The sequence below is a fragment of the Eutrigla gurnardus genome, assembly GCF_963514095.1.
Source record: "Eutrigla gurnardus genome assembly, chromosome: 21".
Classification (NCBI taxonomy): Eukaryota; Metazoa; Chordata; class Actinopteri; order Perciformes; family Triglidae; genus Eutrigla; species Eutrigla gurnardus.
The window spans coordinates 492527-519132 of record NC_139932.1 but is presented as its reverse complement, the minus strand read 5'-3'; the positions used below and the strand labels follow the sequence as shown (position 1 = coordinate 519132).

Genomic DNA, 26606 nt, shown 5'->3' with positions numbered 1-26606 from the left:
ACAGTACAAAAACAAACAGAAATCTTGTGCATTTAGCACTTGTATACAGTAAAGCCTACGTAAACATAAAGTACAAAAATATACATGGAATACTAGGCCTACAAACAGTTAGACTAGCCCTCCATTACAATACTACAGTACATTTGCACAGTGATGTACTGAAACCCATATTTACTTACAGTATACTGTGGTACAGTATATAGTATAGTCATACAGTAATTGCTGTCAACATTTACATACTATAATGTCAAAAAAGGTAATTACCTGTTTTCTTCTCTAAATCTTGGGATTATGGTGGACACAGTGAATCTACTGATGTTTGGTTGTACCCTTTGTCCGGCCTCCCTCATGCTCATACCATGGACAAGAACATGGTCAATCACAGTAGCTCTGATTTCATCAGATATTACTGTTCTTTGTAGGGCTGGGTATTGTTTAGAATCTCACGATTCGATTCGATTTCGATTCGTTGGGTCACGATTCGATTCAATATCGATTCGATTCGATATTGATTGAAATGCTTTGATATCGATTCAGTTTCAAGTAGAAATACACAAGTAAGAGTACCAGATCATTTTTTCAAATAATTTATTTAGTTTCATGCCTTATGAACAGCCGTGGTATAACTCATAGCATGATAAAACAGGACACTACTTAAACACTGAACTACAGTGCATGTAACCGCCGCGGAAGCTATGGTAGTAGACAGTAGTAGTGCAGATATACCGTTGAAATGCACATATTTGTTTATCTACTCTTCACTCATTTATTAAATGTATTTTCTCTTCCTGTTTCCCAGTGCGAGTTGAGATACACAACTATGATCGCATTTGTCAATCGCGGTATTTTATTTTGAAAATTGCTTTTATTTTGAAAATTGGCCAGATTGTCTCGTGTTTCTTTAGCTGTGGCTGCAGACCCTGAATTGGGACACAGCTACTGTGTGATTTACTGCCAGAACTGACGCGTTCGCTCGCGGGACGCGCAAAAAATAGAGCAGACGCCGGAACGATCGCTTCACGGCGCGGGACGGCCGCGCCTATTCGCGGCACTCCGTGTCTGGTGTGAACGACACCATAGCTTAACAGGGTCGCCGAAAGGAAGCGGGCTCCGCTACGCGCCTATTCGCGGCGCTTCCACGGCCGGTGTGTACTCACTCCGGTCGCCATATTGTAATGGTTTGGTCTAGTGCGGCCCCCGTCCGTACAGCGCGAATCACACGAGGGTGTCGGTCACAGCGCCCCCACTGGCCAGGGGCTTGAATCGATTCAGAAGATTGCTGAATCGATATTGAATTGCGGGGAAAAGAATCGCAATGCATTGCTGAATCGATATTTTTACCCACCCCTAGTTCTTTGTCTTCGCTGACCACCTCGACCTCTTCGACCACCTCTCACACGAACTCCTCCTCTCAGATTTCTATCCATTGTAGTGCCTCACAAACCAGTGCTCTCTGAATATATGTTCCCTCACATCGTTAGCCACAAGTGTGATCAATTTTGAGTTGTTGTGTTCAACCAGTGACACCTGTGCTTTACTTGTGTTTGACTTTTGCCACCTGTGCTCACCATTATGCAACACAGGAGCATCACAAAGAAAATGTGTTGGCAAGTTGTGTCTAAACAGGTGAAAAGTGCTTATGGTTTTGCCAAAAGAGTGACTGATTCAATCAGTGGGTTCAGGCAACAGAGCATTTGGTTCAGACAATAGGGTTTAGTGTTTTAGCAATTGAGAAAAACTGTAATAATGTGGTACAAATGGGAATCTCAGAGTTTTAAGACAAACAGAAGATTGTAATATCTGTATTTACAACTTGCTTGCGGGCACAAAAAAGGATATTGCAGTAATTTTTTTCATTTTCATAAAAGATGTATCTACATATCCTCAGGTATTTAATTTTTTGGGCTAGAGCACCGTTCAAGCCTTTTATTATTTTATACAGACAGTGTGGAAACAGGGAGAGAGAGGGAGAAGACATTGCGGGAAACTGATCCCGGGCAGGGAGTCGAACCCAGGATCGCCACGTCGAGGATGTTGAGCCTCTGTACATGGGGCGGCTGCCCTAACCACTGCGCCACCGGCCACCCCATCCTCAGACGTTGTAGGGGGTGGAGCATTAATGGTTTCTCCCTCTCATTAAAGATCACAGAGTGAGACGTCCATCCCAACATTCATCCACTGTCTCCATTAGATATTAAAGGATTTCTGAAGTTGACTCATATCTTTCTCTCTCTCTCTCTCTCTCTCTCTACACATCATCTCCGTTTTGGTCGCCATGGTAACTGAGCGGCATCAATGACACGTCGCCTCTGTTGCTATGGTAATGGTCCAAATGTCCACCAAAGAAGAGGGAGATCAGAGGAGGGAGACGTCCGACACTGACACTGTTTGTCTGTACTGATCCTATTGTTTTGTTTTTCAGTTCTCATGATGACTCATTAGAACTATGACAGCCTCCACTTGGAAACAACCTGGAGCTAAATGCTCTGAAGACAGTGGAGATGGTTGTGGATTTCAGGAAGAACGCAGCCCCACCCGCCCCCATCACCCTGGCTGACTCCCCAGTCAGCACTGTGGAGTCCTTCCGCTTCCTGCGCTCCATCATCTCCCAGGACCTCAAATGGGAGCTGAACACCAGCTCCCTCACCAAAAAAGCACAACAGAGGATGTACTTCCTGCGGCAGCTGAAGAAGTTCAACCTGCCAAGAACAATGATGGTGCAATTCTACACTGCCATCATTGAGTCCATCCTCACCTCCTCCATCACCATCTGGTACGCTGCTGCCACCACCAAGGACAAGGGCAGACTGCAGCGTATCATCCGCTCTGCGGAGAAGGTGATTGGCTGCAATCTGCCGTCCCTTCAGGACCTGTACACCTCCAGGACCCTGAGGCGGGCAGGAAAGATAGTGGCCGATCCCTCCCACCCTGGTCACAAACTTTATGAACCACTCCCCTCTGGCAGGAGGCTGCGGTCCATCAGGACCAAAACCTCATGCCACAAGAACAGCTTCTTCCCGACTGCAGTGGGCCTCATCAACAAGGTTCAGGACCCCCACTGACAGACTCTAACCCCCCACCCAGTAACTACATGTTACACTAACACACACATCCTGGACTATTATCCCTGATCATTGCACATATCATCAAATCTTTATATATTGTATATATACTGTGAACTTGCACAACCAGTTTTGTTATTTTTTGCACTCACAAAACTGCACTGCCTCAAAACAGTTATATTGTACATACTTGTTTATATTATATTATAGTGTCTCATATATTTTTTAGTGTAAATTTTATTCCAGTACTTTTTCTCTTTTTTATTACATGTTTATTGTATGCACCATACACAACCAAGACAAATTCCTTGCAAGTGAAAACTTACTTTGGCAATAAACCTGATTCTGATTCTGATTCTGATTTATATAGCGCTTTTCTCCAAAGCGCTTTACATCAATGACTGACAATCACCCATTCACACAACCATTCACACACACATTCACACACCGACGGCAAAGTCAACCATGCAGGGCGACAGCCAGCTCATCAGGAGCAATAAGGGTGAGGTGTCTTGCTCAGGGACACCAGGCACTCAGCTAGGAGGAGCCGGGGATCGAACCGGCAATCTTGTGGTCGCCAGTCTCCTCTACCTCCTGAGCTAATGCCTCCAGATCAATGAGTTAAAACACAAAACAGCAGATGAATAGAGGTTTATAAAATGCTGAGACTATCAAAATGGTCTGGCTGTACATGTTTACCCAAACTAAATATATGGTGTTGTCTATATTATGTTTGGCCATGGCGGAGCTTAAACACACGTGATGTTCTTACTATCAGCTGTTTGTTAATGGAGATTTAAGTCCTTCATCCACACATGCAGCTCCATTTTTATCTTTGCATGTCCCGTCACTCAGACATTCAGAACTTCTGATTCAACCTCATTCCACATTATGATTGAAGCAATCTATCCTCCACAGGAAAGACAATGATCGAACCAGTCTGACCAGTTTATGTTTATCAGTCTTATAGACCATTTTAGAAGGAACTCCACATTGAATTAGAACAGTTTTGCAGCTTAAAAATGTCTGTTTGTTACATGTTTGGTTGTCGGAATGGAGGTTCACCATGTTTTCTCTGACAGAGGCGCTTCTCAGGTCTGGAAGGAGTTCTGCCAGCCAGTCGTAGCCTCAGTCCCTGGATTGAGCATGCACATAATTCTCTCACTAATTCTGCCACAATCTCCCCTTTCAAAGCCTCCCTAGGATACAATCCACCATTGTTCCCAGTCCAGGAAGAGGAGATCCGTCTATCCAACTCCACCTCCGCTGTAGACACAGGATTTAGGAGACTTGAACTGCACTTTGGGGATTAGCTGAGGAGAACAAGCATTCTATCCGATCATCATTGCAGGGCATTGTCCTGATACAAACAAGATGAGAAAGACTGATTCCAAGAAACTTTCCCTCAGATTCTTGGGTCCCTTTGTTATCAACTCCATTATCAATCCCACCTCTCACTTGTGCCCCCCAGCCAGACCCCCTCCTCTCACCCCAGTCATTGATGATGTTAAGGCCGCCTGACTCTAGTCCTTTGGGCTTGTTTGTGTGTTTTTGTGTATGCCTCTGCTCTGTTCAGGCCTCCTGCTGGTGTTTGGCCCCACCTTCTGCCTCCCTGGTTCTGGATTGGGGTGGCTCCTGGAGAACCTCACCAATCGTGTCCTTCCACCACTCAGCAGGGCAGTAGGCTCGTTGGAGATGAACTGCACCTCGCCTGGAAAGTAGACGAGAGCAGGCGGAGCAGCAGCCTTTGAAGATTTGACAGGAAGTCATAGAAAAAGTTACATCCTGTTAGACGCGTTAGACTGTAGGCTATCTGTAGTTTGTGACCACATTCAAATGTATTTATTTTCACTCCTCCTAATGTGTTGGCCGGATCCACCTCAAATTTGGTCAGAAGAGACTCCAGACATTGCTCATGCTTCCTGTTGAAGATTGGGAGGACGCCTTGATAGGGCTGGACGATTATGGAAAAAATAATAATCACGATTATTTTGATTGATATTGAAATCACGATTAATAAACACGATTATTCATTGATTTAAAAAAAAGTATTTATTAAGCCACCAAAACTCAACTTTAAATATAACTTTTAGGAAAAACAACCATAAATAAATTAGTAACAAGTAAAAAGGTAAAATAATAATATATTAAATAATATATATAAATAATAATAAAAAATAGCAATAAAAAAAACACATGCACTCAGACTGTTCCCTCTGAAGTTTGCTTCCTACAAACTGAGGTTTTGGGCAGGAACAGCAGTCTTTTCACCTCAGGCTTCAGTGATGAACAAATAATAGCAGTACCAATGTAAAAACAATAAATAATACACATCTTTTTCAACTTCAGCGCGACATTTATCGTACAAAGCAGACGGTGCAACTCTGCTGAAGTATTTGCGTGATGGCAACACTTACCGCTTGTCCAAAGTGTTGAAGCCTGGTTGCTAACCGTACTGATGGGGCCCATGTCCTCAGCTAGCATGAATGTCGCAGCTTCCGTTATCGCTCGCTGTCGCCGGGAGCCGGTGGGATACGGAGCAGCATCGGTGGCTGAAGTTGACGCTCTTGCATTTTTTGGGGACTTTTGCTCCTTCAACACTTTGTCATAGACCGTTTATGGTCATTTTATTTAAATGGTTAAATACATTTGTCGCGTTGCGACACTTTTGGAAAAGTGTGCTCCACTTTTGGAAAAGTGTGCTCCACTTTTGGAAAAGTGTGAAAGCCGGTCCGTGTAACTCTACACTATGTTAATTAATCGCTGTTGTTAGCAGGCTCCATGAGCTGGACACCGACTCACGGAGCGGCTCCCGGTCGGTCAGAGCGCAGCCGACCCCGGCACACCGAGGATCAACAGCTGAGGGGCGGCGGTGGCGAAGAGGCGGAGGCTCCGCTTTTATGTCCGCGTCATAACGCTTTTGGTGCGTGTTTAAAACAGTAGGTTTACTTCAAAACGCGAGCGTCAGACGCTGTCAGAGCTTTTATGAACAGTGTTTCAGAGCTCCCCCTAAATATCTCAGGTAGGCTTTCAGGTAATTTCGTAGCATAACACAGTGCCTTCCGGGTCATTAAAAAAGACGTACGGCAAAATCTGGAATGAAAAATGGCACTGTTATTTTATCCCCAAATCCCATTCATGCACACAATAACCAATATCAGTTAACAAGTCGTTTTCCGTTTTTAAAACAAATAACTGGATACGGGTCATTTTCCACTTTTCGTTCTTTTATTTTGAAGCGAAAAACATCACATCCTGCTGTGTAATGAGCTTCATTGAACACAAGAAGATCTATTGCAAACAAAAAATCCATATTTCCTTTTATTTTGGCGAAAAGTAATGCAAAAGTAGTGTAATGCCTTACAATTCAAAGACAGTAATATTGTAATGTAACTAATTGCTTTGAAATGACAGTAACAAGTAATAAATAATGCATTACGCTTTTGAAGTAACTTGCCCAACAGTGGTAGCCAGTTACCCACTGTACAAGGTTGGCTCTTTGGGGTACATCCAGTGTGTCTCTTTTGACCCACAACCACAATCTATGACCATATAACCAAACAACCCACTTTTCCTTTCCTTTCTTGGCTGATTTCTGAAATATCTGACTCTTTGCTCTGGTTTCCCTCACTCCATTGTCTAGCTCATCACGATGCAGTTCCAAATTCTGAGTATACTCAAAAAGCTGAACAAGATGAAAGAGCAACCTCCCTCTTGCATGTTAATGATATATCACTGATTCTTGAGATTAGGGACAAAAGTACTTTTGAAAAGTGACAAACAAAAAATCAATGCCACATTAATTTGAATTGGATATCTTCATAAACACAGGTCTCATCTATCTACCATGAAAAGGAACAGGCAATTTATTTAACCAATATTTATAAAAGTTGACATTTACTCAGTGAGTAACTTGACATTTGTCAACTCCGTCGGACACATGAAAATATGTTTTTTGTGTGTTTGATCAATTCACCAACACTATGAAATCTTTAAGTGTGTAGAAATGATGTGCCTTAACAAGCTTAAGTGATAAATTGCATTATATACACTTTTAATATTATTTTCCATTGTTTTGAAATGAGCCAATTTAAATTACCTTCATTTCGTTGAGTATTTTTTTCATTTTTATATATACAATCAGTGGTTTTGTGCACAAAAGACACTGATGGATGTAGATAAATTGGTGTTTTAATATATGAACACAGTCAGATGGGCAACAGAAATATGCATTTTTGTATAAACATGAAAAACCTCCATCTTACGGGGTTGACACACATTTGACGGTGTTGACAAATTAATGGAGAATCAAACTGATTAAGGATATGTACCATGTTCTGAACATGGCAAAGGGAGAGACTATCAAGGGAAAGGGTATCAAACTTTAAACCTGGTCACAGGATCTTTAAGGCACACATGAAAATGTCAAAATGTTCCTGGGGAAATTTTGAACGGACCACAGGGGCTACTGCCGGAGTGTGTACATTAAGATGAGATTCTTCAGAGATTTCAAATGAGACGGAGTTGTTTTAGAGGCAAATACAGAGACTGCTTGCTGAAAAACATGAATTTACCTCTAAAACGGCTCCGTCTCGTAACGTCACATTTTCATTACATAGCGTGGTGAATGTGCAGGTCACAACTTGTCCAAGAAAGCATTTTGGAGTTGTTGGATTGTCTATTTGATGAGTTTGATGAGGGAAACCAGGAAATCCCATTAGCCTCCTCAGCATAGCTCTGAGCAGCTAAAAATAGTTTACACTAATAAAGGTAATGAACCTACTGCTGTGACTATAGGGATTATGGCAATGGGCCAATTTGCCAAAATGTGGAACTGTCCCTTTGTTTTTGTTTTGTTAAGATTTTTCTTCTGGCATAGACGCCTTTTATTTAGCTGTGGTCAGAGAGGAAACATGGGAGAGAGAGGGGGATGTGACATGCAGCAAAGGACCTCCGGTCAGGATTCGAACCAGGGTCCGCTGCATATATGCGTACATGGCATGTGCTCTAACCACTAGACCACCTGCGTGGCGGTGAACTATCCCTTTAACTGTAGCTGTGGCCTGAGACTCAGTTAAAGGGTTACTGTGGCAACTTGAAGTCCCCACCAGGCTAAGGGAGACAGAAACGTGGAGAAAAAGAGCCATTTTTGGCTTCTGCGCTGGTCTCACATTTGGGCTGTTTCTGACAAAACGGTAGGTCTTATCAGAAAAAAAACACACCATCATCGCTGTAAGGACTTTGTTTCTACATACTGGGTGGATCCCCAAGAAGACATTTTGAATGTTCTAATGAGCGGAGGATGGGGAGGTGGGTCGTGGGCACTGACCTAGAATGGGTGGGAATATTCAAATGTGCCTTATTCCTACATCAGAGTAAGCGCCGAAATTGACAGGCTCATCTGAAAAAAAGGGCGGGGTATTTCCAGAAATCCGTTTCTCACTCAAAGAAGCATGTGCGGCCTTATTTCACCAAAGACCCCAAACAACACCCCAAATCCCAGAAAAGTGGGTTTTGTCATCATATGTCACCTTTAATTCAATCAAAATGTATACTTAGATTATATTATCATGTTATGTAGTTGTTATGCATTAATTAATAAGGATTTGGGAGCACTTTTCCACTCCGTCAGCTCACATGTCAACACCGTTAGACGAAATATCTGACGGAGTTGACGTCTGACGGAGTTGAAAAAATGACGTGTTTTTTTCAAATTACTCATATCTAGTAAAAGGTAGCCATTTAGATTTTTCTCAGTTGTCAGATGCCACTAAACTAAACCTAAATACCAACTTTTATTTCAAAATTATTGATTGAAATCACCCCTAATTTGAAGACAGTGTTGACACACACTAGCTGTGACCTCAGAGATTTCAACTTGTTTGCTGAATATTTTTAAAAATGTAAAACTTACGAGACCGTGTGTTGGACTGCTGCATCCATCAGCAGGAAGGAGTCAAAGGGGGTCCTCAGGGTTAAGGCTGACCAAAATATGTTTGATTTATTTAGAATTTGAAAAATATCTTAAGGAGTTGACATGAATTAAGGACAAACTTTGAGAGGCTGTTGTAAATATATAAAATAATGGAATGTCCACTTTAAATGTTTTGTGGTATTTTATTAAGCCATACAATTAACCTCATATTAATATTTGGACATTTTGGGCATTTTAAAACACTTATTTTCGGCAGTTTGATACTGTGACAGTTTGATACTGTGAGCTCTCTCTATTTTATCAAATTACTATGAAATAATAGAAATATATACAAAACTAAGGGTGTACACATACAAAAGTCTTTCATATCCAACTTTTAAAGCCTTTTTAAAATAAATAATTGATTGTTTTTTAAGACAAATTGCAACATTTTGATGTGGGACATGTTTTGTCCCTTATCTCAAGAATCAGTGTTGGGGTTGTAGCAGGAGCAGATTTGGTTATCAACAGTTAACTATCAATATCAATATGATTATCGGTATTAATAATTATATTTAATATATTATCATGATATAATCATGAATAAACGGGGCACCACCCTGGGATCAGGGAAAAGATAACCTAAAACTATATTCAGTCTCAATATAAAGGTTTTATACTCACATGCCAATCATCGTGATCATTGGCATGGAAGCATAAAAACAATCTAACAATTAAGAAGGGCGTGAAATTCAAGCACTAGCCTTCACAACCTGCTGTTATCCAGTGACACATACACAACAAGCACAAGAGACCGCTAGTTATAACATAATAAGATTTATTAAAATCAGTAATAATGATCACAATCAATAACACTGCAATTAACAAAGCCTTATTACCTAACTACCTAACACACAAAGCTAAGCTTAAACAAAGGGAGAGACACACGTGGAGTGTGTGTGTGCGTATGTGTGTGCGTGCGTGTGCGTGTGTGTGCGTGCGTGTCGAGAGAGAGAGAGAGGGAGAGAGAGGGAGAGATGGCTATGGGCGGCCACCAGATGGAACTATTCCTCGCAGCTTTCAGGGGCGGAGCCACTGGCGTCCGATGGAGTAGCGAGAGAGAGAGAGAGAGAGAGATAGCCGTATGTAGCCACCAGATGTAGCTATGTCCCTAGCGTCCGCCGGGAACAGCTGGCTTAGGACACGTGTGTGCGGCGTGTATGTGTGTGTGTGTGTGTTAGCGGGACACAAACAAAGAGAGCGAGGATGCGCGAGCGATATTCGGAGGGACAGAAAGCGTGCCGCTATCACACGGGCTCGCGTGAATGAACTGGCGTTTATTCCGTGAGACCGATCTTTTAACTGATAGTAGAGGCTTTCTGAGCTCGCGAATATGGCGGAGGTTAGTCGGAAACACTGTTACAGAAATCAACCCAGCTGCGTGGGTACACGATCAGCATTCACATACAGCAACACATGAACAAACGGACTCGGCGATCCGCGATCAGAACTTAAAACACATTAACAAGAATTACAAGCATGTCCTACACTATCGAATCTCTGCTTCTGCCCAGACAAATAGCCTCTTACTTTGTCGATGTGAGATGCGTCGATGTGAGGGTTTACGTCCCGTGCGGCGATGGCGTTCCTTGACGCCGGCAACGGACAGTAGTTCGTGGGGCGCTCTTTCAGCGCCGGATCCAATTGGTTGAAGAAAACCGTTAGTTATACTTCCTTCTGCAGGAACAATCGCGTGGCTCGGCGATTTAGTCAGCTGATTTCAGACAAAGACGGGTCGAGTAATCCGTTCTGCTGGCAGCTGGGACGAAGAAGGTTTTTCTTCTTACCGCGGGGAACGGGAGAGTCGCACTGTCGCGGTGGTCTCCTCGGGATCCAAAATGATAAACAAAAGAAAAATAAAACGAGTAGAGAAAAAGGGGGGAAAACTGCAGACGTAATGTTCACCTGGTGTAACGCGAGTTACGTTGGAGAGAGAAAGTTTTTCTGGTGGCCGCGGGATTTATAGCTCACGGCTGGTCCGGGGGACCCCCTGGAGTCACAGACAGAACCACACCTAGCCCCCCCAGACTATTTCTCTTTTTACAACCTCCTTCTATCTTCTCTCCCAGATCCCTCCTGCTTTGTGTTCCTCCCACCCTAATGATGTGGGACTGATTCTTTCTGCTTCTAGTGTAAAAATGAATGTCAACCCAGATAAACCACTCCCAAAGAAACGCCAGTATCCCCTTAAACCCGACACAGAACTTGGAATTGCACCTGTGATAGAGTCCCTGTTAATACAAGACATAATAATACCTACCTCCAGCCCCTGTAACACTCCCATTTTGCCCATACCAAAAAAAAACAAATAAGACAAGTTATAAGACCCCAGTGCAGTTAATGACTGTGTTAACCCTATTTTTCCTGTAGTTCCAGATCCAACCACTATCCTCTCCTCCTGTTCTGTTCATCTGAGATCCCTGTATTTTTTTATTTCAGTCATGCTGTAGAAACTACCTCCTCCATGGTACTGGGATCTCCACGAAACACTATTTGCCCCCCCACTCTGTCTCCCATGTTGTCTTCCGCTCTGAACATTTTTCCTCGTCTAGACAGACTTGTTATGAGTTCACCCTTCTTTCCAAACCTAACCTTACTATTGAACGCTGATCACCTCTTAACTCTGTTTCCCTCCTTCCTTCCCTAATTGATGGCAAGCCATATAGTTGTGAAAGTTGATCTTAGTTGATCATTATGCTCACCCCGTCCCGAACCACTAGACAAACCACTTGCAAAACCTGAGTTAATTTTGTTTGTAGATGGTAGCTCATACCGCTCTGGAGCACTTGACTAGAACCCTATGAAATCCGTTTAAATTTTTCTAAATTCTGATTTCCATTTTAATTTTTTTTTTTTAATTCCATGCTTTCTGTTTTCCATTTTTCTGACTTCTGTGTTTTGCGTTTAAATGTTTCTAAATTTTGTTTTCTGTTCTCATTTTTCGAAATTCTGTTTTCCGTTTTTATTTTTGAAATTCTGTTTTCCGTTTTCATTTATAGAAATTCTGTATTTTACAATTTTATAGCATTTTTTTCATCAAATAGTGTCTAATCGTGTAGGTGATAAATCAAAATAAAGAAATTTCTAGCAGCCCCCCGACTTTCGCCGTGTCTAAAATCAGCGTATCTGTCGATCCACTCGCCGCTATTTATGTTTCACTTTTCAGACATGCTGGATTTTTTTTTGCTTACGTATGGTAACAAACTCTTATAATGTTCGAGAAAACATTGATTTTCAGATTTTGACAAATTCCACGAAATTCCACGTTTTACAGGTATTCTTGTCAGATTCTGCGTTTCAGTCCATGCGCATAGTGGGAAACAGAGAGCCCCACACTTGACTCAGGTTATGCAATTGGTCCCCTATTTGAGACCCCAGAATTTCAAACAATTTTGTCGACACAAACCAAGAAGCGCATTCCCCCCATGAGGACTCTTTTGTTAATATGCTGATTGACTTTGTACAAAGTCATATGTTTACATGTTATTGTTATTGTTTTTTTTAATCATATGTTTTCAACATAGACTGAAGTTTTTGCAAACAGAAAAGCAGACACCACAGAGACAATGTCTCTGCCGGTTTGGGATCCCGCGCTGCATTAACAGCAACAAAGGCACCCATTTCAACTCCTCTTTCACACGAGAACTCTGCAAGGAACTGTGTTCTTCTGTCTAAGCTCTGCACTAACAGGTGATCGCAGCTCACACGCCTCCCACTGACAGGGACTGTCACAACCTTCAGCCTGGTGATTTCAACCCTGAAGCAGTTCAAGCGAAGGAACGCTCTCCAGCCCAGGTGGACCGGTCCATCTCAAATACTGCTGACCAACAACACTGTCATGAAGTGTGAAGGACACCCCACATGGATCCACTCTTCACGCTGCAGAAGATCAACAGCTCAGCGGGATGCCAACATGGACCAGTGAAGATCAACAGCCCAGCAGGAGGACAACCCAGAGCCGTGCTGTTCTGACCAGATGCTGACGGAGGACACCAACATGGCTGCTGCTTGTGACCGGATTATCATTTCTGTGGCTCCCTTGCAGTACCAGTATTAAGCAATGGGGACAGAAGGTTCCTTTGGAAGATCCCCCTCTTAATACTGAAACCACGGAGCCACCAGAAGAAAAAAAAGAAGCATATTAGCAATATCTCGTCCCTCCTTGAATGCTCCATCCTTCAACAGAGACGGGAAACTGGACCCGATACATTTCTCAAACATGACCAAATTATTTCTACAAACACTTATATCAACCTGCCGAGAATGATAGCTGACCAAAGCTCCAATTCTAACCCTAACGGTTACACATGTGGATTCATTCCACATAATACCGATGAACTCTTCCCACTGATGACTCCGAATGTGACACGTGCCATTTACTTCACCGGAATACACACTTCTCACACCCATGAACTTTCCCCAGTTTTCACCTGAAATTAGAACTTTACCCTGCAAAATATCCATAAACAAGTGTCAGGCGTGCATGGATGCCCCTGCTACCATCCCTCTTAGTGTAGTTCCAGGACCATTCGAATTGTGTATTAAAGGCACCGGAAGTGGTCATGACATGAATTTCAAATTGTCACTTCGTGCTTTCCTCCATGACCAACAAGGACTTTAATCATTTGGACTTCAACCTCGTCTTCGCCTCCTGCCTACAGCTTTAGACAATCTTTTTAGCATCCCAGGGTGGCACCTGTGCAGTGATTTGTGTTGAATGTTGTACTTATGTGACAGATTATCATTGCACGCATTCAACACAATACTGATGAGGTGCACACCAGCAATATTAGCAAAACTTTTGAATGATTGGAAACGAATATAGAATATATGTTTTTGTTGTTATGTTGGAATAATCTGTTTTTTTATTACCTCTTATTATTTACTTATGTAAGAACAATATGCAAAACTACTACAGCTAAGGTGACTGCTAAAATGATGGCTCAGTCAACTACCCACTTACCTGAAGAACCCTTTCATGATGTTTTTGATGAATTGATGTATATTCATTTTCTTATTTCACTTGATAACATTTTCTTATGTATTTAGTGTTGTCCTATAGGACAAAATGGGGAATTGTAGAAGAAAATGTGTTACCTTATATTTCTTATTTGTATCTCATACTAATATTCCTTTCTCTCGGAACATTAAATGTCCTGATGAGCTGTATTCATTGTATTTAACCCTTGCCATCTTTACGAAAAGACCCTTTGATCTGTTCCCCTTCCTGCACCGTCTCCGAAACACCTTCATCTCACATACTTGATCAAGGCCTTCATGAATGACCCCTGTTGTGACACTATGTAGAAAGAACTCAGCTGTTCCGAGGGAAGTCACACCTTTCTGTTGTCTCAGGACATCTCTTGGGAGAGATGCGTATTGAATCTATGTAAATCCACTGTTTAGACCTGCCCCTTTGGTTCTGTGTATAAAGCTATCCCTCACATCACATTATTTAGAATGGACTGTGTGGCATTGCCCTTTCTCCACTGTCAGTGATTAAATCTCATTTGAACCAGCCACAGAATTGGACCTGAAGAGTTTTTCTTCCACAATAGGGATAGGTTATTAGGAACTCTAAATTGCCCGTATGTGTGAATGTGAGCGTGAATGGTTGTTTGTCTCTATATGTTGGCCCTGTGATAGACTGGTGTCCTGTCCAGGGTGTACCCTGCCTTCGACCAATGACAGCTGGGATCGGCTCCAGCCCCCCGTGACCCTGAATAAGCGGTAGACAATGGATGGATGGATGGATGGACGTTGATTCACGCAGTCACTGAAGTAGCTACAGACTGATCGACATGGGAAAGGATCATATCGTATGAGTACAGTACACTTTGCACACTGAGTTCAATGCGTTTTTTAATATATGTGTTGCAAGTCTTACTTCTTACAGTAGGATCATGGAGATTGGTGGTCTTCGTTCTGATGTGCGGTCCCAGTAGTGCTGCAAACTGGACCACCGACCTCCACCTAGACACGATCGGGATCGATTAATTTAAACAGAGGGCCCTAGTTTCGTAGACCAGGCGCAGTCAGCTTTCAGCGCACCTGCGCCGCGCCGACGGGGTGTGTCCGCCTGGACTTTGCAAGTTTCGTGCACCGCGCAGGCTCGCGCAGGCACACCTCCCGTCTCGCCCACCGGCGCAAGTGGGAAAGAGGGAGGAGAAGAAGGCGTGAGTGGGAGACGAGGAGGAGACGAGGCGTGGACTGGGATTAATACAGCCGATTCAGATCTTCACCAATCAAATGAGCTCCTCTCCTCTCCTTTAATGCGTTAGGGGAGGTTCAGTGCAAGTTCCGTCACTTGACAACCCGATGACAGAAGCAGCGCCGCTGCTCCCACCACGCGCATCACGCGCTGTGCGCGCGTATCATAATAATAACAATGCCCATATTATAAAAAACAGGAGAGAGAGAGGGAGATGTTTTGGTCCGAGAGGCTGAGTTTCCGTTACGCGTGCCATCCGCCTTTGATCTGACGTCAGATGTGACGGGACAATCTATATAGACATTAAATAGTGTTTGTTGTGATTATTTATTGCATTTAAATGTGCCTGGAACTGTGGAAACCTGCCTGTGAGGTCTCGGTGACGTGTACGCACTGCGCGCAGTCAGCCAAACTTCCACTGCGCCAGCTGTGATTCGCATTGAATGAATGGACTTTATTTACGCCTTGCGCCGAAAGTAGACCAGGTTGGAGCTGGCGAGCTTTCAGCGCAGTCTCGGCGAGGCTTTTTGCCACGAAACCTCTGCTACGCCAAGCTGAATCTGTGACGCCTCCCCCTGCTGCGCCGCCACACCCATCTTGGCGCAGGCGATCCACCAAACTGCCAAACTGACGGTGCGCAAGGCTGCGCGGGTCGAAACTTGCATTGCGCCGGCTCCGCCACCCTGCGCCGCCCTGCGCTGCGCCACGAAACTAGGGCCCAGAGTCTTCCAACATTTAGCAGGCTCATTGCACAGCTTCATTCTTTCAATGACACGATCACAACATCGTCCTCTGTCCCTGTATCTGTCCCTCACGCAACTCCGCCTCGCCCCGCCTCTCTTCCTCTCTGTGAAACCAATACCAGCCCCTCTCCTACCCGCTCACTCACACACAATGCCATACTTGTCTGCCACAACATGGCAGACAAGTATGGCTGGATGTTGTTTTCAGTCATGAACACGACTGAAACTTTACTGACGAGTCGCGTCAGCACGTATACTCGGCCTGCGTCAGAGCATGTGAGCGCAAGCAAGCAGAGCTGAGCGAGCGGGCAGAGCGCAGAACGGCATTTTTACTATAAAGGTACTGGTCCGGTTCCGCTCCGGTACCGCTCTCACCAAGGTGCCCCAAGCCCGACCCAGAATCCCGCCCTTCCATGCATGCCGGGGCCAAGGAAACGTACCGATGGAGCACTCACATTAGTCAAACAATCTGGACTTTAGGCTTCATCGTGCACCCTTGTGTACACCCTTAAACCATCTGTCAAATATTCAGGTGCTTGGATTTTTTCTAAGTTACTCTAAAAACTGGGTTTTCGATTTCAAGCCAAACATAGCCTGCAGACAGCTCATCAAATGGCCAAGATAGGAGAAGGTCAAAGTTTAAGGAACATTTTAAGTTAATATTATTATGTATTGTTATTTAAAAAGGAAGTACATGTTGATATTGTGTAGCCTGTTTAATAAAAGTGTCTGTTACATTTGGCACATGTAAATTAACATGTGCCAAATGTAACATAGACTTGGAACTGACTTCGTTTTTGTTATTTCTTCATAGGAAAAAATGTCACCAGCCACGGCAAAACCAGGAACAAGTCGACCTCGGGGCATTTTGAGTTATTCACAGATTCTGAAAGTGTAACGTTTCTAAGCTTTCCAATGATGTCTAAGACATGGAAATCCGATAATATTTGACGAAGTTGTGGCCATTTGAATGTATGCTTCTCTGAAAACTAGGGCCGGGACTCTAAAATGAATCTAATTAATTAGAGGCTTTGTAATTAATTAATCGAAATTAATCGCATTTTAGTCGCATATAAATATTTGACCTGAGAACAGTGAGAAGTAATTTTTTTCACATAGATTTTTAGTATACCATTGAATAATGACTGAATGCATAAGCTTAAGCAACAAAATAGCTTATTTTTGTTCAACCAAGTCCAACAGACCAGTGCAATTTTTGCCATTAAGTGTAGCCAGGGGCGGTCCTAGGTTTCATGACGCCCCCCCCCCACACTCACACAAATGGACCCCCCCGCCCCCCTGTTCAGACCAGGCGCGTATTTCTCCGCGACAGTCGACAAGCGCTTCTGCTCAGCTGTTGTTCATTCATACAACCTTTTTCTTTTGAATGAAATTGTTGAGTCCCCTCCATCACTTCCAAGGTCAGTATGATCGACAGCTTGAGGGAGTTTACGCCAAGCTGCATAGTAGTCATCTAGAAAAAAGAAAGAAAAAACAGATATTTTCAGTAATACTGTACATGACTGCGCAGACCTCAAACAGTTAAAAACAACAGTACTGTGTAAACACAATTTGCTTGAAAATTATTTATATAAATACTTCATTGAAACAGAGGCACTGCAACACACTACAGAAACCTTGTGAAAGTTTTCACATTGAAATAAATCAGTGTGAATCTAGGATCATGCAGCTAAAATCACACAGTTCATCCATTCAATAAGTTTATATGACCTGAGCTTTCAAAGACTGCATAACCAACTGCATATCACTAAACTTATATGCACAGTAAACAGGCATGCAAAGACGGCATCTGTACAGCAGGTTAAAACCACGTCCAACCTGCCTGTCCCATATTTCGACGTTGCTGCACAGAAAGATTAGATGCTCCACTCCCATGTTTGTTTAATAATGCGCGGGACGACTTGACATAACCGTTCAGTCTCACAATATGTGAAACCAGACACAATAACTGGCACAAGTGACAAATTTAAGATATTATAGCATGCATTTGAATATTCGTATAACTGCGAGTCTTCGACTAAATCCAATTATGTTGTAGTTAAGGCAATTTTTCATTTCCAGGCCAGCCGAAAAGTTTAACAGCTAAACAATACAGTCCATGCTTTCCTGAGCCGGATGTGGCTAACGCTAATCGTTAGCCACATAGCTAGACGTTAGCACCTTGATAACATTCAAGCTAGACGTTAGCACCTTGATAATATTCAAGCTAGACTCAGAAATTGTCTTTGTATGCCAACTGCCAACGCACTCAAAAACAAACGTTATCGCAAACATAAAATAGATGCATTTCACTCACCACGTCTTTGTTGGATGCCTCACAGGCGTGCGTGGGCACAGTCAACAATGCCGGCAGGCGGACTCACTCGACAGTGAGAGACAGGATGGTGTTTCCGGTGGCGTCTACTGGGCCGTTCTCGCACTCTCTCTCGCGCTGTCTCTCTCTCTCTCTCTCTCTCTTTCTGGTTCAATACGTTAAGTGGCATGTTTCACTCTCTCTCTCTCTCCCTCTCGTGCGTCCAGATTAGATTTTTTTTTCAAGTCTAGCGGAAGGGGCGGGGCTTCGTCACTCTATAGTTTGTGTGTTATGTAGTGTTTGGTGTAATTGTTTTTTTTGTTTTGTGAGTCAATGAGGAGACTGCTGAATGTGGAGCAGCTCTTCATTAATAAAAATGTTTTTCTGGTTTTCACAGTAAAAAATATCGAACTTTTTCCTTCTCTGATTTTATGTTTTTTTTGTGTGATTTTAGGTCCATTGTGTTAAAATGAAAAAATAACTGTTCAGTCACACATATGAGGTTGTGCTGAAAATAATGACACCAAAGGTAGGGCAAGGTAAATAGTTTTTAAGATTAAATATAATGGCAAAATCAAAAATAGTTAAACGGCCAATTATACCCCACACCCCAGAGGGTTTAACAACAACTCACTCAAAAATATCTCAAACTTCATTTTAAGGGTGGTTGAGTCCACCCTCACATTATGTGGCCCAGCGTTCTGATTTGATATGTGGGCCGAATACTACACTCAACAACTGGCCCAGATCTTGTCTGCCAGAGTCAAGACAGTGCCACCTTTGCCACACTTGGGCCATGTTTGGTTCACATGCCTTATGCCAGTGCCGACTGAATGCCACCTGTGCCAGCTTCATGCCAAATCTGGGCCAAATGTCACTGCTATGTGGGTATGGATTAAGAATGGGATGTTACTTAAAGCAATTCTTACTGCTGGCATTTTTACACTTTTCTTTTGTAATCTTAAAATACTTAAAATACAATAAGCGTAAAATAAATCCATCAGGTGTTGAAACTCATCAATATTTAATTCTCATATATTTCTGAGAAAAATCTGACCAATAATTTTATTCTGACCTAATAAACTGATTAGCCAAGCTTCCTGCCTGTCATCCGTCGCAGCGTCGCCTTCTGCGGTCACGGCTTGCGAGTCGCATGCCTCTCTGGCAGCAGAGCAAGGAAGATTAGCGTTAGCTTTAGCACTAGCTTTAACACTAGCATTAGCGCTAGAGTTAGCATCAGCGCTAACTTCACTGGTAGTGTAAACAAACTTGGCTGTGTATCTGACTCCATTGAGTCAACTCAAGGACTTTCTTGATTTTAACAATGTTTTATCCAAATATCCATTTGGTTTTAGGAAACAGCATAGCACTATTACTGCTGTCCTCAAGGTGATAAATGATGTCATCGAGGCGATAGACTACACACAATATTGTGTTGCTCTATTTATTGACTTGTCAATGGCATTTGACACAGTTGACCATAGTATTTTGATCAATATGCTGAATCATATTGGCATAACTAAGCATACCAGCATCCTGATTTGCAAACTACTTGTGTAATAGAACACAATGTGTTCAGATGTAGGTTCCATCTCCTCTTTTCTGACAGTGTCAAAGGACGTGCCCCAGGGTTCTGATAGGACCTATACTGTTATCCATCTATGTCAATAAGTTATGTGAAAATGTATCAACTGCAATGTATCATTTTTATGCTGACGATACTAGAATGTATTGCTTTTCATCTTCTATTGTACAGGCTTTTGATTTATTGCAGTCTTCATTTGATGTTGTGCAGTCTAGCCTGCTGAAGCTAAAATTGGCGTTGAATCCTGACAAAACCAAACTGATGCTGTTCTCAACAGCAAGTGAACTATCTTCAAATCTTCCTAATATTTTTACTGTTCAAGGAAAAGTAATTGATCTAGTTCCAAGGTATAAATACCTGGGTTTCTTATCGATCGAAGCCTATCATTTAAAGGCACATTGAAAATCTAGTCTCCAAGCTAGAGGTGAAGTTAGGCTTCTATTTCAGAAATAAGTCCTGCTCTTCCTTTAGAGCAAAGAAATAACTTGTGTCGTCAACTTTCTTGCCTTTGCTTGATTATGGAGACGTGTTGTACAAGGGGGCGTCTGTCCATTGTCTGCAGTCGCTGACACTGTATCACTGTGCCTTAAGATCTGTCACTGGATGTAAACATCTTACACACCACTGTACTCTGTACACTAGATCTGAGTGGCCTTCATTATATGTGCGCAGCCGGACACAATGGTGAGCTTTATTAAGAAGACAGCCCTTGGTCTGGCTCCTTCTTACCTGTGTAACTATCTCCACAGAAGCCAAAGCCACTATGGCCTGCGTTCACATGATGTTGTGAACTTAACTGTCCCGCGTGTTCGCACTGAGTTGGTGAAAAAGGGGTTTTGAATATGCTGTAGTCTTTGTCTTTTCTATGTATGTGTACTTGATCTCGTCTTGTCTGTGTATTTAAACTTGTGTCTTGCTGTTTACGTCTTTGTATACTGGTTCTGACTTGTGCTGTTGCCTTCTTGGCCAGGTCACCCTTATGGAAGGGATCCTCGATCTCAATGGGCTTTTACCTGGTTAAATAAAGGTTAAATAAAATAAAAAAAATAGAATTCATAATTCTGTGTCTGACATGGGCTGCTGCAATTTAAGGTTCTGCACAGGTTACATTTATCTGCAAGTAAGCTAGCCAAACTCTATCCTGGCTCGGACCCAACTTGCGTCAGATGCAGGCAAGACCCAGCTAGCCTCAGTCATATGTTTTGGTTTTGCCCAAAACTAGATCTATTTTGGACAAATAAATTTGATACATTTTCATACATGTGTAGTAAAGTTATCAGTCCCAACCCATTGACTGCATTATTTGGAGTCGTCCCTCAGGAGACACCAATATCTAAGCACCAGGCTGAGGCTATAGCATTCTCCACTCTGCTAGCTCGACGTCTGATACTCCTTAGTTGGTAGAAGGTCATGCCTCCCTCTCATAGACGTTGGGTGGAGGACGTGATGTCCCACCTCAAACTTGAACAACTTAAATACAAATTAAAATTAAATACCCGGGGCACTACCCATAGCAACCATTTCTGTCATACTTTGAAGATAAACTCCCCTTGACATATTGTAGCCAACCCCCCAAACCTGTGTGGTTTTTTTTGTTTTTTTTAATGTTACTATGCAGTTATGTGTGTGTGTATGTATGACTATTTTGTGGATACACATCTGTTTTAATTTCCTGATTTTATACCTATTTCTTTTTTGTCTTATTTCATTTATTTTTTGTTTTCCCCATTGTCTGGGGTATTGAGTTCTACTGTGGATGTATAATGTGAAAATCAATAAAAATATCTGAATAATAATAATTCATAATTCTAAAAAATCATAATTAACAATTATACATATATATGCTGGTCATATGACCTAGAAAGTGCAAGAGTATGCCCTACTTAATCAAGGAAATTGTTTGGCACATCAACCTGCTGAATAGAAGACAGTGGACGCTTCCCTTCAAGAGAGTGTGTGTGTGTGTGTGTGTGTGTGTGTGTGTGTGTGTGTGTGTTTGTGTGCGCGTGCATGTGCATATGTGTGTGTTGCTGCCCGCAGTCAGAGCCGCTCTGTCACACACTTACATCAAAAGATAAATTGGAGTCTGTAAAGTTGTAAGCAAAACATCCCTGACGCATACCTGGTAAGGTAAACGTTACACACAGGTTGCTGAAAGTTGAACAACTCTCTCCAACTCTACAACATAAGCATTCGTTTTGTATTTTGCTGCCTCAATTTTTGGGCTAACAGAGGTTCTTGCTCCCACAATTCAATACGAAATTCAAACTACAGGTGATATACCTGTGGAAAAAAAAATCTTCATACTCAAAATTTACATTGGCCTATTTTTGTTTGGACTTTTGGTTGTTACCTTTGGGTTGAGGACCAACTGTTGCTCATCAAAGTGCAGCAGAGCCACCGAGTTTGACTCCGAGTTGTTAACGAAGATCTGCAGGCAGGGATAAAGGGACGTCCCTTTACAGTCGGCACCGCATGTAAACACACACTCGAACATCTCCTCCGGGCGCAACACTGACACCACCTGGACCAAGAGAGGATGACAATACCCCATTTAGTTTGTTGCAGCACCAACCAATTACATACAACAAGTTGCCAATTACATTTTCATTTCCATATCTACACCACCACAACCAACACACACAGAGCATCCTAATTTAATTACATATTGAATGGGTCCTTATTGTTCGGTCACACATCGTTGAAATGTGTTGATGATAGTTCCAGGTAAGAAAAGCTCAGGCATAATGAGGATTTCAATGCTGGACACAAAATTATTTATATATTATAACTTTCATCTTGGGTCCTGAGATTTTTTTTTAATGATATACCTATCCTATTTCCCTGCATGGTTCTTTTGTGTAAATTGTTTTGTTTTAAGGTTCAAGACAATGGAGGGCCATCAATGGAACGGCACCCATCTACCTTCAAACACTGGTCAAACCACACGCCCCGAAGAAAGCACTTCGCTCCTCTACTTCAGCTGGCCGGGTGGTACCACCATCGCTGAAATCAAACAAATGTCACTCAGCAAAGTCCAGACTCTTCTCTGTTCTGGCGCCTCAGTGGTGAAACGAAGTCCCGACCAATGTCAGGACAGCAGAGTCATTTGCCATCTTCCGAAAAAGGCTCAAGACTCACCTGTTCAGACTTCACCTCGACTCTACATAGCATGACCCACTAACACCCCCCCAACCCCACACACACTTTGATCATAGCACTGTTGTTCTTAAGGTAATGCAATGATATCTTTTGTTTTCATTGTTTGCTTCTTTTGACAAATGTAGTTATTGTAAGTCACTTTGGACAAAAGCGTCTGCTAAATGACCTAAATTTTAGCAGCCAAGGTATTGGCTATTGTTGTTTTTACTTTTTGTGAACCACTGTGAGATTTTAAATTGTGCTATAAGAATTAAATTCATTATTACTTATATTATTATTATTATTATTATTATTAGCTGCAGTCAGGCATCCCACCCAGACTTTGCATGTTTTGATTGTAAGGGAGATTTAGGAATCATCATTGGATCTATTGGCAATTGTCCCCGTTAGTTCTGCTAAAGGGGTACGAATAACCTTCCTCCAAAACCCCAAACACCTGGACATTCCCAGAGCCAACGGTTATGTGAGAGCCAAACAGCAATAGCGGGTAGGTACAAGTCAAATTTTAGATTTCTGTGAACACAGTACTCTTCTCCCTAAACCCAATTTGGAGGGTATTTTCTCTTATGGTTTCTCTAATGGTTGTAACATGGGAGGTCCTTTCAAAGCCAAAGAGCATTTCATTAGCTAACTACATGGTTTGCGGAGGTTACAGGTTAATTGCAAGGTGGCAATGGATGCTATCAGAGTTATCAGAGCAGCTAACATTAGCGGCTCTAGCTATTGCATTTTATTTCGAATTTTGGGAAGGTTTATGCTCCATTAACAGCTGCAATGCTACCTGAAATAAATGTGCCAAATACATTAGTAAGGCTTCATCCTAAAAGCCTTTTCAAATGTTAAAAATGAAAATAAATGGTTTGAGAATGCGCAAAACTGATTCAGAAAAAGCACGTTCTGAATTTTCATGTCTTCTACGTGGATCAGGTAAAGATGCTGATTTAGCTGGGAGCCTTTCAGGACTCTCTTTTCCCCTCTCTCTGATTGTGGTTGTAATGTCCCGAAAAAGCGCTGAGAGCAATATATAAAGTGTGAGTTTGCCTTGTATGTCCCTCCCCAGCCACTGTAGCTGTCAAATGTTGTTCATATTGTATTCGAGCTCAAGATTAAAGCGGTGCAGTAACAAGAGAACAGCGTCTGGTTCATTAAACCACAGTACTTCACATGGTTGCTGTGTTTCCTTTCTTTTTAGGAGGAGCTTGAACTCCTCATACGCCTCCATCAGAAGCTTGTGCTCAGGTTGTGAGCATGTGTCATGGTGAATATGGGATCTGCATCAGTGAATCATTGATGGAACTCGGATTGGAGGATCTGATATCAATGCACACATTTTAATTACTTGTATTACAGTAATAGTCATTTTTGATCAACTAAACAATGTGGTGATTTTCACAAGGTTGAATTACAGCGCGGACTCTCTCACTGCTTCATAAGTTTGTGATTTAAAGACGAAAAAACAAAAAGCTTCCACTCTCTGTAATGCATGAACATGATTTCAGGATGATGCAATAAGCTAACAGCCAGATAAATCAAGCTGGCATGAATTCATCATCCACAGTAAAGAGCCAGGAGTGCAGGCTGTGATTGTAATTTATGTCATGAAAACTCCCAACAGCTTTGAAACACTGTGCCAGCACTTTTAATAATCCACAGTGACGCAGCATGAAAGACCAAATGACCTGAAGGAGGACAAACCCTCCTTGTATCAACAGTAAAACTTTCAAGTTAATGATGATTGTTATGAGCAAACAAGACCATTTTTACCTGTAAATTAAATTATTTAACTTGTGATTAAAATAATTTCACATTGATATCATACAAAATTTTTCTAATATTTAACATTGCTGCAACACCCACTAGTATAATTAATAATAGTTTAATAACACTGATACTAACCTTCACAGTCTAGTACTACCACCTAATGCTGACAGCAGTAACAATTATACTACATTACTAATGCTACTACTACTAGTACTGCTCTTAATGACAACATTACTACCAATTTAAAAATCAATACAAAATCCTTCTATTATAACAAGAAGAAATATACCACTGTGAGAAGTTAAATATGAATGCAACGACACTGATAAAACAAAGAACAAAGAACTACTACTATGTGTCAAATGCAGGATGCTAGTGTTAGTCTTAATATAACGCAAAAATAGTCATATGTGATATTGATGCAACACATATAAGTACTATTAAAATAGCTTAATAATAACCTCCACACAGTCACTAATACTATCACAAATACTCATCTGTACACCAGTAATACCACATGATACTACATAACTAGTACTGCTTCTACTACTCATAATGATATAACTCATACTCATTTGACAACAACACAATCGTAATAATACTTACTTATAGTAGCCTAGTATGTAGCAAGTTACACAACTAATACACCTATCGAGTACTGGGCTCCTGTTCTAACTAATAAGTTGGATACTTGTCTTAATATTCGTCTTTATATAATACATGGGAATAAAATTGCTTCTACACCAATTAGTAGAGCTCATAGAAGATGAATAATGGTGATAACATCCTTCACAGTCACTTGTTGCCTCGTATCACACCTACTAATGTGGACACGAGTCATCACTGACGATACTAATACTAATACTAGTGTTACTGCTCGTAATGACAACAGTACTACCGATACTATACAACAACAACACGCCTACTACACTGCTCCAAGGAAACGTAAGTCTACTAACGCTGCCTCCACTAGCTTAACACTACCGGAGCTCGGGTCTGAAGCAGCGGCGGCTGCTTGGAGCTCGAAGCCGGGCTCACCGTGCAGTTGGCCGGCTTGCTCTGCAGACTCTGCAGGGTCGGGCTGAGCCAGCAGAAGCCAAGGATGAAGAGGCTGAGGATCCCGCAGGCGATCAGGAACAACCCCAGCCTGATGCTCTTGTCCTCGGCCTCGGAGTACTCGTACGACACCCGGATCTTCGCCATGGCAGCCCCGCGGAGACCTCCGCCGGCATGGAGAGGAGGAGGAGGAGGTGAGAAAGAGGAGGATGAAGGAGGAGGAGGAGGCGACGGTGCTCGCCTGAGAAACTGTTGAGTTTAAACACCGGCTGCTTTCTACTTCTAAATCTGTTTCACCTCCCTCCGGCTTCATTTATCCTCCCCCTCCTCCTCCTCCTCCCACTCCTCCTCCTTTCTCTCTCATACTCTACTCTCTCTATTTATCCTCGATTCTCTCCTTCCCAATGTATATCTGTTAGTGTATTTATCTGGTACGAGTAATGAAAGAAGTACTCTAAAATATGATTTACTGTAGTAATAATATCAATATGTCTCATTAAAAATACTCTGTCAAGTCTTATGTTCACAATGCCATTTACTCAAGTACTGTACTTAAGTACAATTTTGAGGTATGTGTGCTATAGTATAGTATACATCTTCAGTCCCTTTATACCTCCACTTCACTATATTTATTTACTAATTTAAGTTACTTCACATAAATAATATGTGAACCTGTAATATATAAACATGTAATCAAATAATATATGATGATGATGATTTGTTATTATAGATTAAATA

The 26606-nt window shown here is 42.1% G+C and overlaps 1 protein-coding gene across 1 annotated transcript in view; it reads right to left on the bottom strand.

Annotated features, from left to right (window-relative positions):
- The window catches only part of LOC311031945 (calcium-activated potassium channel subunit beta-4-like), a 95198-nt gene extending 69142 nt beyond the window's left edge, over nucleotides 1-26056 (bottom strand). Inside the window, exons 1-2 of the mRNA XM_084038541.1 lie at nucleotides 25851-26056; nucleotides 22243-22413 (exon numbers count right to left, since the gene is read on the bottom strand). Coding sequence (XP_083894667.1) covers nucleotides 22243-22413; nucleotides 25851-26015 — 336 coding nt within the window. The 5' untranslated portion in view covers nucleotides 26016-26056. The remainder of the gene's footprint in view (nucleotides 1-22242; nucleotides 22414-25850) is intronic.
- Nucleotides 26057-26606: the final 550 nt, after the last annotated feature.